Source organism: Lithobates pipiens, unplaced genomic scaffold, assembly GCF_037356315.1.
Source record: "Lithobates pipiens isolate NorthernLeopardFrog02 unplaced genomic scaffold, aLitPip1_a1.2 Scaffold_13, whole genome shotgun sequence".
NCBI classification, from domain to species: domain Eukaryota; kingdom Metazoa; phylum Chordata; class Amphibia; order Anura; family Ranidae; genus Lithobates; species Lithobates pipiens.
The window spans coordinates 181,803,366-181,819,711 of record NW_027507718.1 but is presented as its reverse complement, the minus strand read 5'-3'; the positions used below and the strand labels follow the sequence as shown (position 1 = coordinate 181,819,711).

Genomic DNA, 16,346 nt, shown 5'->3' with positions numbered 1-16,346 from the left:
GGCATCTGTAGCAAGCCTATGGGTGACGTCACTGCACTTGCATTATTAATTAGTCACATGAAGCAGGCTTCTGGGGAGATCACTTGAGCATAAAACTCAGATAATCTATTAGTACAAAAAAGTCACAATGCTTAGAGTAGTTGGTGGCTGAGACAATAGGTGGGTTTGAAGGACCTTGAAACACCACCTTCCTACAGCCGCCATTCCTTTACCAGAGTGAAAACCCCTCAGTCACCCCCAAGTCCCCTTGGTGTTCCCCAAAAGATGTACTCCCGCACAGAATTCCAAAGGACTCACCATTCAGATCTCAGTTTGGGCATCATCTCTGCCACTGCTTTTCCATCCTGAATGCCCATCGTGGAAATGAGTGGCTCTTTCCCTGCACTGAATATAAAGGGGTGGGTCCTGCGCAAAATCGTGCCACTCAAATAAAATACACAAATTCAAAATAATATAAATATGTGCATACATACAATGCCGTGAAAAAAAATATAGTCCAAAAAACAGCACGCATAAAAATATATAAAAAAAATTGAAAAAAGGTTTAATGATAGAACAATAATAAAATGTCCGCTACTCAAGGCTCCCAGAACTCTCACCTTTAAACGAAGTGAATAAGCAAATCAAACAAACTCCAGGATTCTCTTATTTCATTCATAAATAATAAATAATAGCCATCAGGAAATCCAAAGGAGGGATGCAATGATACAATTCCGCCACTAGAGGGCCAGTCCCAGCTTCCAGAACAGGTGAAATGGATCTTCACTTCTATTTCACAGTGTATGGCTCAAAATAAGAGAGGAGGGGGAGAGAGAGAAACAGGAGACTTCCATAGTGTAGTAGTTTTTAAAAAACGGCAGGTAGATTTATTAAAAAGCAGTAAAGCCTCTCACATTTTAATTGCAAAAACAAGCACAATCAGGAAGAGGGTATAATGACAACTTCCTCCCGCCTTACTCTACTTCCGGTTCGTCCTCTGGCCAATCCCTACGCGTTACGTCATGTGACTTCTTCATGGGCATCCCCATGAAGAAGTCACATGACGTAACGCGTAGGGATTGGCCAGAGGACGAACCGGAAGTAGAGTAAGGCGGGAGGAAGTTGTCATTATACCCTCTTCCTGATTGTGCTTGTTTTTGCAATTAAAATGTGAGAGGCTTTACTGCTTTTTAATAAATCTACCTGCCGTTTTTTAAAAACTACTACACTATGGAAGTCTCCTGTTTCTCTCTCTCCCCCTCCTCTCTCTTATTTTGAGCCATACACTGTGAAATAGAAGTGAAGATCCATTTCACCTGTTCTGGAAGCTGGGACTGGCCCTCTAGTGGCGGAATTGTATCATTGCATCCCTCCTTTGGATTTCCTGATGGCTATTATTTATTATTTATGAATGAAATAAGAGAATCCTGGAGTTTGTTTGATTTGCTTATTCACTTCGTTTAAAGGTGAGAGTTCTGGGAGCCTTGAGTAGCGGACATTTTATTATTGTTCTATCATTAAACCTTTTTTCAATTTTTTTATATATTTTTATGCGTGCTGTTTTTTGGACTATATTTTTTTTCACGGCATTGTATGTATGCACATATTTATATTATTTTGAATTTGTGTATTTTATTTGAGTGCCACGATTTGCGCAGGACCCACCCCTTTATATTCATTATTTGATAGTTTGTGCTCACTATTTTGTCCTGCTGCATTTTTTAGTTAGCATTTGCACTTTATATCACTCAGGCTCTTTTTCACAGCATCTGTGTTTCATTATATCTGATTTTGGATTTTGTTCCACTTTAGTCACTTATTACCACTTAGCGGCGCGAAGGCTGACCACTTTTATCTTTCCCTGCACTCTCATGATCAGTGGCACACAGCCAGAAATTCTATTACCTCTCCGGATCAAGGCTTGGTCCGCATGCCCATCCTCCCTAGCAGCCGGCTGCCATGAGTCCCAGAGCCACGCTCATGTTTCCCCACAGGGAAGGAGGACAGGGTCAGAAGCACAGGGGTTTTCAAGAGTTGGCATTTCCGCCAATGGGACCAAAATCCTGGGAGAAAACAAGCAACAACGCTGCTCAGCAATCCTGGCAGAGATTTGAAAGAGACCAAGTACCATGTGCACTTGGTTTCCATGTGAGGCTCAGTAAGCTCTTTTGTCTGCTGGTGATACTACTTCAAGTGTGCACCAGTTAAAAGTGGAAACGTCTAACAAATACAACTGTTGGCACGTCACAAAATGTTTACAGAATTTATAATCCTTTGCAAAATGGGATGCAGCCCAATTTACAATAGGTGCCCGATTCTAGATGTTAATTGCTTGAAAAAAATGTCCTATAAAATGTATTTTGTGAGTTAAATGTTAAGCCAAGCTATAAGGCCCGATTCGCATTTCTGCATTGGTGTGCGTTTCAAAACGTGCATTTTGACATGCATTTTTGTGTACTGATGCATATTTAAAATATTTGTTGATGCACATTTTTAAAGCTTAGAATAGTTTCTATAGGAGGGACTCCTCAACCAAAGTATTAAAAGGCAGTGCATTACCAAGCATGAAAATGGATGTATTTATATTCTTACATCTATTCATATAAGCCCTGTAAATGTAAGTTTGTGCACTAAAATTATGCTTTAACTGCAGCTCAGCATAAACATAAATCATATTGGTTAAAGAGTTTTGGTACCCACCATTGCTCCTCTGTAATATGCCGTGGTAATTGTACGAAACCTCTCTTGTCCAGCAGTATCCCTTAAAAAAATAAGAACACCGTGAATATTAAAAAGCATCAAAGAAATTATCTGACAATATAATTATAATATCTCACTACAAAAGTAGTCAGTTGTTAGAATAAAATAAAATAAACCCACACACCAGCAAGAGGTCAAGATCCTAACTTAAAATTATCTTATATATCGGCTGATTAGCATTAAAACCGTATACAGATGACTTGAATGACCAAGATACAACCACTTTTAATGTCAAGCTTGCAAAAGCAAGTAATGCCAGTTTTAAAACATACATCAAAGTCAGAGCAGACTGCTGTATGTGAAGGAGGAGGAAGTCCTCAAAAAACAAAAAAACACGCAGTACCCAAGGGAAATTACTGGACCCGATTTTAAAGAGAAGATTTGTGCTATGCATAACAACCCAGAATGAGCATTTGTAAGAGTCTGAAAAAACATTGTTATAAAAGTGTAGCTTTGTCTTTCAGTGATAGGTGTGTGTCTCATTAACCGCTATCTTCTCCCATCCGAAAAGAACGAACGGTCAACCTCGTCCCAGACTAAGGCTCCCATGGAGGATGACCCATCTTCTGCCTGGGTTCAGTACCTACAGTGTATCAAAACACACTTTAATACCAGCCGGTCCAGCAGCGATCGGATGAATTTCGATCCATGTATGGGCAGAGAGGTTGTACAGAAGTTGATCTGCCGATCAAATCCTGTACAACCGCCCTGTCAGATTTCAGTGCTTGATCAGCACCACCAGATATAGCCAGCAGCGTTGATCAGTGTATTACAACAGTGTCTAGGCCCATCCACATTGAGTCTTTTTTTTTCCCCCCCATTCAATCCACTAAGGCCCTAACACAAAAAAAGCGAAGTTCTGTTTTGTTGCAGAGAACAATTAGAAATGTTAACTGTGCCTAAGAAGTACCCTTAAAAATAAACTTTTCCTGGAACACCTGCTGGAAATAGCCATGCATTTTGGTGCTTAGGCACTCCTGTTCTGTAGCCACACAGCTGTATATATGCAGTGTGAGATCTAAGGCGCTGCTGCCTCTGACTGCTAGTCTCGTGAGGTTTAAAGTGAAATTTAGTGAACTCACTACTATTCTGTTTTTCTTGCTAGAGGCTCTGATGTGAGGAATCAAAATCTGCTTCTACCAATATGGCTGCCTCCACACAGTGACACTGTGCAGAACAAGGCACCACGTAACGGCGTAATTAGGAAGAGATTACAGGCAATACCCTCTGCTTTTTATTTTTATTTTTTTTACAGCTTCCAGAGTTCAGTTCCCCTTTAAAAGGTCAATAAAAGCACCACGTGAACATTTTCAGTGCTCTCATATAAAGCTTTGTGCATTTTGTACACAAACTCATGCAAAATAATTGCAATAAAACAAAAAAACTGAATATATCTTATGTGGACATTATCAGTAGTTCAACTACAGGATGTTAATTTTATACAACTAAAGTGTGAGAAAGAAAAAAAAAAAAAAAAAAAAAACTAAAAAAACTATTCTGAATGATATACATTTGAATTTACCATACCACGAAGTATTCATCAGTTACAGCACTTCCTGATATTGCTGAATTTGAAACCACTATGACTTCATACGGCTGTATAGTATAAGTAATCTGATGAGCCACTTGTAATTAAAACCTGTATGCAAAGGGTTTACATCTGTCTTGTAGTATTGACTGCACAATGTACAGTTGTTTAACACCTTCAGCCCCGTAAGAATTTACCCCCTTCCTGACAAGAGCACTTTTTGCGATTCGCCACTGCGTCGCTTTAACTGACAACTGCACAGTCATGCAACGTGGCTCCCAAACAAAATCGACGTCCATTTTTCCCCACAAATAGAGCTTTCTTTTGGTGGGGTTTGATCAAAAAAAAAATCGCAATAAGCGATTGATTGGTTTGCGCAAATTTTATAACGTTTACAAAATAGGTGATAGTTTTATGGCATTTTTATTAATTTTTTTTTTTACTAGTAATGGCAGCAATCAGCAATTTTTATTGTGACAGCGACATTATGGCATACACATCGGACATTTTTGACACATTTTTGGGACCATTGTCATTTATACAGCAATCAGTGCTATACAAATGCACAGATTCCTGTGTAAATGACACTGGCAGTGAAGGGGTTAACCACTAGGGGGCAGTGTATGGGTTAAGTGTGCCCTGGGGAGTGTTTCTAACCATTGGGGGGTGTGGCTACATGTGACACGTCACTGATCTCTGCCTGTGTCACTAAGCAGAACGGGGAGATGCTTGATCGTGAGTATCCCCGTGGCGAGAGATTCCTCAGGACCCGTGACCCGCTGGCCACTTCTTAAAAAGGCCACGTACAGGTACGTTAGTTTGCCTGTATGAGCCCTTCTGCCGATGTATGTCGGCGTGAGGTGGTCGGCAAGCGGTTAAATTTTTTTTTCCTTTACATTAATTATACATACAGAGCTTTGAAAAAGTATTCATACCCCTGTGATAGTGATAGGCCAACACAAAGTGGCACATAATTGTGAAGTGGAAGGAAAATTATGAATTCACCGACACCTATAGGAGCTCAGCTATATCCTCCAGGGAGCAGTTTTTGCGTTTGCCCACGTTTAAAAAAAAAAAAAGAAAAAAAAAAAAAAAAGGTTTTAGGCCTGAAGTGCACCCGTAAAATGTCCAAAACCTCCAGAACCCTATATTTTCTATAGGGGACACTTTAAAAGCCCTCTATGGGTCATCAGTTTAGCGTTATTGCTCTCATTTCGGCATGCGCAGCGATATGTAAAGTGTATAGCGATCAACGTTTTCATGCGTAGGTGCCCCCCACGTGTGCGTTTACGTTGGCATATTCGTATATGTGGGGATGGGGCCTCACAATTTTTTTTTTTTTTTTTAAATAGCTCAGATACCTCTTATCCCACAATTATGACCATAAATATCACATATATGGCCCATGTACCAGGGCAGGGTAACTGAAGAATTTGAATGAGTTATTTATTTAGTACAGATACTGCTGACTGCAGTATGTAAACTACAAAAAATAAATGCACATAATTAAAGGAAACCGCATATGAAGTCTTAAGTGCAAACTGAAGAAGACTAGCCGCTATTGAACATTGACCAGGTCTGAGCTATGGTGGGGATATAAAACACCCTATATAAAATATAAGCACATAGGAAGGGCCTGCTGCAGAAGCATGCAGCCAGCAACGTTCCCATCACCTACATACTTGTATATAAGCCTAGGTTCACACTGCTGCAGGTTAGAAATCATGCAAGTTCAGCTGAACCTGCACGATTTCAAACTGGGAATGCAGCCCAAGACATCTGTGCGGGATCATGCAGAGGTCTAATCAAATTGCCCCCGAAGTCACCAAAAGTAGTATGGCGCCGCACCTATTTGGGTTGTGCCACTGCGATTACGCACATTATATCAATATTCAAAGTGTAACATGTAACAATCTGCCGCACTCCAAACCAACCCAACCCATAAAGTCATTACATTTAACCAGTCAAGAAAGGAAAATCTGTCAAGACCCCAAAACTCCCTTTAAGAAGCCCTAGAAAGAGAGCGCAACAGTGCCCTACCCCATTAAGCCCAACACCAAGGGGCCCCAGGTGACATATTACAGGATAGGTGAAAACAAGTAGGTACAGCAGCCTTCAGCTTGTGTCCTGCTGGTGACAAGGGCGTCTGTATCCACCCAAGTTCCAGTTTGCATAGAAGAATCCAAAATGCAGCATTAGCTTTTACACCTGTAGCATTCTGACTGCCATTAAAGCACTAGCTGGCCCCTTCGCCGTGAACGAGGCTTGGAACCAGAACCCCCAGAAATGATGCTCTTCGCCTGGATCATGTACTGGTCCATGCACCTTCCTGATTTAACCCGCAATGAGCAATCAATCCTTGACTTTTATTTACCCACATAATGCTGCCATCTGTGGTTAGCTCCCCATGCAAAAACTGAAGGAAAGCTCTGCCCTCCTAGACCAGCTGGCTTGATTAGAGCAACTCTATACTTGCACAATGTACAAGAACATCAGACATTCTGGACTGAAAGAAAAGCATTAGAACTATGATCGTTTTCACTGTAACCTCCCTGTGTAAATTAACACTCCCTAGCAGAAGCACAGTACACAGAAAATGAGTTTCTGAAAAATGATGCAGCTTCTAACACTGCAGCCTTGAAATCCTGTCAATAAAACCTGACAATAATGGCTGCCATAATATCCTCGACTTGTGTGAAGAATACATTTTTTTTTATTATTTTGAAGTGAAGACATGTAAAATAAACTTACCATATCTGTAGCTTAATTCGCTTGCCATCTAATTCTATAGTTCTGATTTTAAAGTCAATACCTGCAAGAAATAAATATTATAATGAATAACTACAACCAAAATGGAATCCACAGACCTTTTAAAGTTGACTTTAAAATTCAGGCAAAGATTTTCTACAGCCTCCGATTGCACGCCCAAACAATTACACCTGATTTGAGGTCTATTGTTTTTGTTAATAGCGTAATTTCATTTCCTCAGGACAGCTTATGCCGCGTACACAGGATCGGCCTTTCCGGCGGACTTGGTCCGGTGGACAATTAGATCGTGTGTGGGCTCCAGCGAACTGCAATCTGATCTGGGGGTGTTATTCATTTTGTATTGACACCCACAGAGGTTCGCAGAGGGCAGTGTGAACTGTCTGCAAGGTAGATGCAATGCGGGAACCAGCACGATGCTGGTGCAAGTTCCAGCATCGCAATAGTGAGAACCCAGGCTCAAAGCGTAAGTGATGCAACATTCTTTTGCTTCCGCTGTGTGAGGAGATACCTGGCTAACAGGTGGGGAGCCTAACTTTCGTCATTCACTGCGTGCGCTGCTAGTGATATGGAGTCATGTCAGAGCTTACAAAGTTTCAAAGAGGGAAAATTGTTGGTGCCCACTTAGCTGGTGCCTCTATGACTGAAGTTATCGATTTATCTGTGGTGTCGCAAGGTGCAGTATCAAAGATTATGGCAGCATATACAGTTACCAGGAAAACAGTCTGAGAAGCATAAGTGCAGGCGACATGGTCAACTGACCGAAAGAGACAAAAAGGACATTGTGCAAGATTGTGACCTGGATTTTTGCACAAAGAGTGGTATCAGATTCCATTATCCACCATCCAAGACACAATCCCAGGAGAATTCAGGCTATCTTGGATTCCAAAGGCAGTGCGGTCCAACTCATAATATAGTATACATACACTTTTTTTTTTTTAAATATATTAAAACTTTATTAGCAACCATAATGTAGCTTTTAAGTGTATTCAGTGAACAATAAGGCCTCATGCACACGGATGTTTATTAGCGGAAAATACCTCAAAAAAGGTAAAAACCCTGGTGCTTTCCCAGGGAGTCACAGCTGTCGTATATAGCTACAATGAAAGTAAATAAGCAGCTGTAATCGTGTAAATGCTGATAATTTCTAAATCTGCGTTTACCTGCACAATTTGCATACGGTGCATTTCCCCAAACAAACACAAAATCAGTGTTCATGTGAGTACAGCTATTCATTTGTATTGGTGGCTGTTCACAGAACTTGTGATTCAATGGGCATGGGAAAGTGATTGTATGCTTCTGTTTTCAGCTAATAAATGTCTATGGTAAATGCCATCTACTATATCATTCACACCAATAAAACTGAAATTGTGCTTCAGTTATACCCAATGACTAAATGCATGGGCTTCACAATCACCAAATACAAAAATTAAAACACTGACACCAAGTAAGGGAAGGAAAAGAATAAACGAACAGTGTTGTAAGCAAGACACAGGAGAATTGCCCAACTCCGGGCAATTAAAAAATGACCCCTTGTAATGGGGCTGTAACTGCCCCTCTGTTCCTTCCAGCTGATACAGTTCCCTCACACTGTAGCGGTCTAAGATCCTGACAAGAAGATTTATGCAGGGTCCCTAGCACAGATATGGATGTGTTATTGCAGAAGAACAGTCTACCACCCACCAGAGCATAGGTGAGCACCATCTATTGAGGAGCAGAGAGTCAGGCAAGTAAAAGTGTTTCTCCTCTGGTCCTAGACAAAACAAGTAACTAACCCTTACAGGGCAGGAGCAGCCCCACTGGGAGGCATACATTTTAAGTTTCAGGTTTCTTATGTTTGTAAGGACATTTTTTAAAAACATAACATGCATAACATATGATAAAATACAACTATAATATACAGTTGTGCAGTGCTCATAAGTTTACATACCCTGGCCCAATTTATGATTTCTTTGCCATTTTTCAGAGATTATGAATGATAAAAAAAACATTTTTCACTCATGGGTAGCGTTTGGCCGAAACCATTTATTATCAATCAACTGTGTTTACTCTTTAAATCATAACGACAACAGAAACTACCCAATGACCCTGATCAAAATTCTACATACCCTGGTGATTTTGGCCTTATAACATGCACACAAGTTGACACAAAGAGGTTGTTAAAAAAGGTAACCATCCTCACCTGGGATCTGTTTTATTGTAATTAGTTTGTGTGTATAAAAGGTCAATGAGTTTCTGGACTCCTGACAGACCTTTGTATCTTTCATCCAGTGCTGCACTGACGTTCATGGGGAAAGCAAAAGAATTTAAGGGATTTTCGTTAAAAGGTAGTTGAACTGTATAAAACAGGAAAGGGATATAAAAAGCTATCCAAGGAATTGAGATTGCAAATCAGCAGTGTTCAAACTCTAATCAAGAAGTGGAAAATGAGAAATTCTGTTGAAACCAAACCACGGTCAGGTAGACCAACTAAAATTTCAGCCACAACTGCCGGGAAAATTGTTCGGGATGCAAAGAAAAAGCCACAAGTAACTTCAGGTGAAATAAAGGACTCTGAAAACATGTGGTGGGGCTGTTTCAAGATGCACAATAAGGAGGCACTTGAAGAAAGATGGGGGTGCATGGTCGAGTTGGAAGAAAGCCATTACTACACAAATGCCACAAAGTATCCCGTTAACAATAGGCCAAACAGCACAGAGACAAGCCTCAAACCTTCTGGCACAAAGTCATTTGGAGTGATGAGACCAACATTTTGCTTTTTGGCCACAACCATAAACGCTTCATTTGGAAAGGAGTCAACAAGGCCTATGATGAAAGGTACACCATTCCTACTGTGAAACACGGGAGGTGGATCGCTGATGTTTTGGGGATGTGTGAGCTACAAAAAAAAAAAAAAAAAAAAAAAAAACAGGAAATTTGGTCAAAATTGATGGCAAGATGAATGCGGTATATTATAAAAAAAATACTGGAGGAGCATTTGCATTCATCTGCCAGAAAGCTGCGTGTGGGACGTACTTGGACCTTCCAACATGACAATGATCCAAAACACAAGGCTAAGTCGACCTGTCATTAGCTACAGCAGAATAAAGTGAAGGTTCTGGAGTGGCCATTTCAGTTCTGGGGTATGTAAACCTTTGATCAGGGTCATTTGGGTAGATTCTGTTGCCATGATTTAAAAAGAGTAAAAACAATTCATTGATAAAAAAAAATTGCCTCAGCCAAACACTAACCATGAGCGAAAGAAAAGTTTGTGTTATCATTTATATTCTCTGAAAAAATGGCCAAGAAATTAAATTCTGCCAGGGTATGTAAACTTATGAGCACAACTGTACAGTAGTGAAAACAGGTTTTTAAAATGCAAAAGCACAAATGGGCCTTTACCTTCAGTTAAATAACTCCAGCTTGCTCTAGCTGGTGTAAATCGCCATAATTTTGTTTTGGAAAAGCTTTCACTGCAGGGAAAGTATATGCATTTATCATTAAATATACTCATTCCATGCTGTATTCCTTGCCTCACAGCCATATATGCTGGGACAAAATATATGGACAAGTAGATGCTTGCTACTCACTTTACACGTTGCAGTTTCAGCTAACTATGCATTTCCTGCTGACTATGCAGCTACGGAGGAAGTGACCAGACCCATCCAAACCCTTTTGAATCTGCTTTCATGGCAACACCCCTATAGACAGTATGTTGTAATCAGAAAGACACTAAAATAACCTGATAAAATACATTTGAGTTATTTTATGTGGACAATTAACCAGATTTGCATACATGAACCATGCACTACAGTAACCAAATATTACAAGCAAGCTTGCTTGTAAAAGCTATCAGCTATAATTGTATTATAACCTAAGTACTGTAGTGGGGAAATGTTACCAGGAGTACCCCAGTGCACAGTATTGGTGCTACTTATTTTTTCTATAGACCTTCTTTCCCACATTACCCAGAGTGTTAGAAGAGGAGCTTCACCCTGTAAACAAAAATGTAAAAAAGTCAGCAGCTACAAAATACTGTACCACACACACTTACATGTCCCAGGATCCAGTGATGACCTCACCCCCAACCCAGCTCTTTGCCTGTCTTCGGGTGCAGGCGCCTCCATATTAACTGTGGGCAGTCAACTGCATGTGCAGGCCATACTGCACCTCGTGAATGGCCCTGCAGTCTGAAGTGTCCCAAGAGGCTGCGGGGAGGGGGGGGGGGTACTCAGCCAGCAAGTGATCTCAAAGGGGACACATTCAGGCATGAAAAAGTAAATAAATGAATGAATGAAAAATGTGTCTTTAGTAGAATTTGAAGGACTACACTAGGAAGATTTATCCTTAATTCTTGATATACACTGGCCAGGAAGGGAGGGGCAGACAGCAATGAAATCATCACTGAGCTTCTAACCCAGTCAGTTATTCTCAACCGGGGTACCTCAGGGATTCTCTTCCCAATGGCCACCAATGTAATTTTTCCCACTGACCCCCAAATGGATTTGTTTAAGCTGGGGTTCCTGAAGACTTGAAAATATTTTAAGAGTTACTCTGGGGTAAAAAGCTTAAGAAAGTCTTTTCTAATCCTTCCCCAAAACAGCACAGAAGTAGAACATGGCAATGGTTTCATATCCAGTAATTTTTTTCCCCCAATAAGGATTACAAATCAAAAGATAGGGTCCTACTGGAAGATATGGAAATCATCATAAGGCCCCCTTTCAGAAGGAGCCGAATCGGTCAAGCGAATTTGCCTGCTCAGCAGGGGATCTCTCCACTGAGCAGGCAATTAACAGGTCCAGTGTCCGCTCTACTATGCGGAGTGGACATAGATATAGCCCGCTGTGTTTCTATGGAGTGGTCAGATACAAAAACGGACTGTCTGTTTACATCCAACTGTCATCCGATTCACAGGACAGATGGCAAACATATACCGATCCGTCATTTTTTTTTGCAGATCGGATGCCGGCTCCATAGTGAACAATGGATGATCTGATCAGGTCTATCTGGAAAAACGGACAGGCAGACCCAATCGGTCCGCTGGTGTGAAAGGGCCTAAAGAAATCAAAAAAGTTTATTTATCCAAAACCAAGAACAAAAGTGTATTCTGTTGCGACTTACCAGTCCTTAGATGTGGCAGCTATTGGCTTTATTTTTAGCTCACAATTCTGCCAGCACACTTTCTAACATAGGACGACCAAGGCCTAATTATTGTACTGGAGAAGGAGCGTTGTCATCCAAGGACAGGGTTACAAAAATGTCCCCCTGTTCTCTGTTGCAGGACTACAGTAACTGTCCCCTCTCAAGGTTTCTAATAACCTCCCATCTCCATAATATAGAAGGGAGGGGTTCTGTAGTCCTCAGGGATAAACTGGAAACAAACAATGCGATAGGTAAAAGTCAACACAGGCAGAGAGCACAGGAAAATATCAGCTAACAGGATTTCTAGAAGTATCAACCGGGATTTTTTTGGCACTGAAGAGATATAGCATAACATTTCCAATGGTATCGTTGATGGACCAAATGAAATATGGTTAAAAACCCTTTAAAGTGACCACTTTAAACAAGCAGGATTCAGAATGCCTTGTTTGTGGAAAGCTTGCTGAAGCCTACTAACACAACATATAGGAGAGCATGGTGGTGACAATTAGGGCCTATTCACCCCAGCAATTAATAAATATACCTGTGGCACTGAATACTAAATTACATCATCAAGTATATATCATTCATTGTTATTAAAGCATTAAAAACATAGGAAGAAAAAAAAATAATAATAGTAAAACCCTGTAATAAAAAAAAAAAAAAAAAAAAAAAAATAGGAGAGATAATTAAAGAAAAAAGCCCCAGTGATCCTCTTTAAAGATGGGTAACCAAACCTCCGTGCACAAATCTAAATCGGTGTTGAAAAGACTTCCAATCTGCGATACACCTCCACCTTCCAAAATGAACACTCACCAGAAAACAATCAAAAAGCCTCAGTTTATTCCTGGATCAGTTACTTCTCTCGTTGGAATGCATCTCCAGGAATCAGCGTACGGTGCAAGCTTTGGTTTCATGCGGGTAAGGGACAGGATGTGACATCGGCATTACTCAGAAGCCTCTATGCCTTTCGTATCAAGTTATGCGTCATCAGGAAGCTTCCTGAGGATGCAGGACGTGTACAGACTTCTGGGTAACGCAGACATCACGTCCTGTCCCTAACCCCCCCAAAACCAAGGCTTGCACCACACGCCAGTTCCTGTAGACTGAAGGGCAAGCACAGGCTCTAAACAGAACGCTGGATAGACTCAGTGCCAGTCTTAAGGCACCATACCATGTGAGGGCAACTTTTATATATGTTTTTTTAAGCAAAATAAAGCAAGGAATCTTGCGCAAAGATGGCCGTTTGTTTTCTATGAGATTTTAAGATCACTCAAAAGGTGGAGACATATGGAATGATTATGGAGATACAGGTTGGGAAACTCCAGATACATTCCAACAAGAGACATAACTGATCCAGGCATAAACTGAGTCTTTCTAATTGTTTTCTGGTGAGTGTTCATTTTGGAAGGTGTAGGTGTATCACGGATTGGTGGAAGGCTTTTCAAAGCGGATTTCGAGATTTGTGCACAGTGGTTTGATTACCCATCTTTGAGGAGGATCACTGGGACCTTTTTCTTTAAATTATCTATAGTTTCTCCCCCCCCCCCCCCCCATGTTAATTAACAATGAATATCTATCATTTTTTAAATCAGAAAAATATTTTATTGAACTTGACAGGTTACAACATCCTCCAATGTGCATGTACATGGTAAAAAAATCCATGATCATCAACTTGTACATTATTGCGTCACTGCCCCACAACACAGCATCTCCAACATATCTCTTCCTTCCCTCCCTCCGGTCCTCCACCAGCACAGCCCACCAGATTTATCCATAGCACATCCCATACGTACTATCCCCTCTAGGGACACAACAGCAGTCGGGACATCACAAGCTCATTGGGGCACAACCCAGGCGTATCCAGCCATTGTGCCCATATACATTCAAACCTGCTTGGGCATCCCCTATGTTGATAAATGTATTTTTCCATAATCAGGGTTCTCCCCATATGTGTTATCCATCAGGCGCCAGTAGGTAGTAAAGTTGACTTCCATCCCATCAGTAGCACCTTCCTGGCTTGAAACAATGCCCTCAAAAGTGCAACTCTGACCAGTTCCTCAGGGATTACCTCCTCCAGAATCCCCAGTATGCAACACATTGGGTCCTTGGGTAACTTTGTTTGGAATACCACATTTAGCGTGTCTATCACCTCGGTTCAGTACCGATGGAGCTTTGGACAGCGCCACAGGAGGTGGATGAGGTCCCCTCCCTGTCTCCGGCAGCGGCAGCACACAGGGTCTGCCAACCTGCCCATCCTGTGCAGTTTCTCAGGGGTGTAGTGTACCCTCAATATTATGTATAGTTGGGAAACCTTTTTGGGCTACATTTAAAGAGCATGTGGTTATTGACTGCAATGCTTCCTCCCATTGATCCCCTGTAATTTGACCTAGGTCCTTCTCCCATACTTTCACTGCCCTGCAAGGAAAGGCCTTTAGATGCCTGGCGAGTAACATTTGATAACATTGGGATATAGTTTCCTTAGATGAGTTGCTCGATTGCAGCACATGAAACACTGGGGTGGGTGAAAGCACCAATTCCCCTGCATCCCCCCAAGCCGCAAATCGCATGCCGTAGCTGGAAGTAGGAATACCACATATTGCCCGACACATTGAACCTGGTCTGCATTTCAGAAAAGGAAAGCAATGTACCATTTTCAAATATGTGAGCCAGCATAACCACACAGTGTGCCTTCCATTTGGGCCCCTGCTGTAGCTTGGCCAGCTCCACATACGAACGATTGCCCCAAATGGGGCTATTGTCCGTGAAGCCCTGTACCTCCTGAAGTTGCCTGCTTTTATTCCGTATCTTTTGGATTAATGATAGTGTCGGAGTCAGTTTATTGGACTTCGCAAATGCTTGTGCCTCCAGTCCCATTGGGATAGTTTCCGCTCCAGATGCAAACAGCAACGGATATCTATAAATTGATGGATGCAATTAGTATTTACTGCCACAGGTATAGTTATTCATTTTCGGGGTTGGGGCAGTTCTCAACTATAATACATTGTTGATTTATCCCATAACAATGGTGAGGAATTTACGACACATAAAATTAGAAAAAACATATTGCACATTTTTGAGCAGGTGACACAAATTTCGCACTATTCACCCCAGCGGCCACTGGTATGCGCTGTAAATGGAGCAATGCTAATGTGTTACGGGACAGTTTTTTTTCCTACTTTAATTTTTCATATTTATTTTAAATGTCACAATTTGACATTTTATTCTATATAAAAGAAAAGAAAAATCGCGCTACAGACTATAAATCAAAAAATTCGAATCCCGTGAGTGCTGCAGTTCTATTATATACCAAAAATATATATATGTAAAAAAACTAAACCAGAAAGAACCACGCTCCCTTCAAACAGTGCTAGATACACACACCTCCCACGTGATACCAATGTCCCAACCGGGGAGCTGTGTATATAAAGAATATAAAAAATGAATGAATACAGTGCAAAGTGATTAGACAATCGTAATAAATGTGACTGCCAATAGCTCATAATACGAATTTCAATTGTGAGTTGAATATAAACCTGGATACATGTATATAAACTACTATTCCAATAGTTAGAAAAAGAGCCTAAATACACATGTAAATAAACAATCAAAAGTGTCCTTAATAACAGTTGAAGGTGTCCTTATGTGATAATCCTCAAAACGAATCCAACTTATGAAGTCAATTATTTTCAGATGCCAAACACCACGTGTTGATTATAGTGTCCAAAAATAATTCTTTGCTTCATATTCCCAAATCGTGAAACATGCCACAGTGCACCACCAAAGGTCAAGATTGGCTCCTTACCAGATGTCAAAAGATAATTCGCATATCAAAGGATCAGGCCAAGCTATATATACTCCTCAATCCTCCAAAACTCCACCCTCCTTCAGGGTCATGGTTCAAAAGGGCTCCAGTTTGTATAAATTATAGGATCCACCATAAAAGAGGGAGAAAAGGCACTCCAATAGTGTAAAATTGCTTATTTAAGAAAGATCAAAAACGAAAATAAAAACACACTTACAATCAAGCAGTGAGATATGGCATAACAAGTGGGAAGCGTCTGCCGTACGCAAATCTCCACAGGCCTCTCCTTCTCCAGCTGGTACAGTTCACAAGGCAATAAACAGCTGGTACAGTTCACAGTGCACCAAGACGATGTGAAGTATCACGAAACGCGTAGGGAGGTGTGACATG

The 16,346-nt window shown here is 41.0% G+C and overlaps 1 protein-coding gene across 2 annotated transcripts in view; it reads right to left on the bottom strand.

Annotated features, from left to right (window-relative positions):
* RAB8A (RAB8A, member RAS oncogene family) overlaps positions 1-16,346 on the bottom strand; it is a 73,240-nt gene that overhangs the window by 35,693 nt on the left and 21,201 nt on the right. For both annotated transcript variants that reach the window (XR_013272235.1, XM_077475954.1), the window contains exons 2-3: positions 7,019-7,079; positions 2,680-2,740 (exon numbers count right to left, since the gene is read on the bottom strand). Coding sequence is in view for 1 of the 2 variants with exons in the window: in XM_077475954.1 (XP_077332080.1) it covers positions 2,680-2,740; positions 7,019-7,079 (122 nt within the window). In the remaining variant the exon portion in view is untranslated. The remainder of the gene's footprint in view (positions 1-2,679; positions 2,741-7,018; positions 7,080-16,346) is intronic.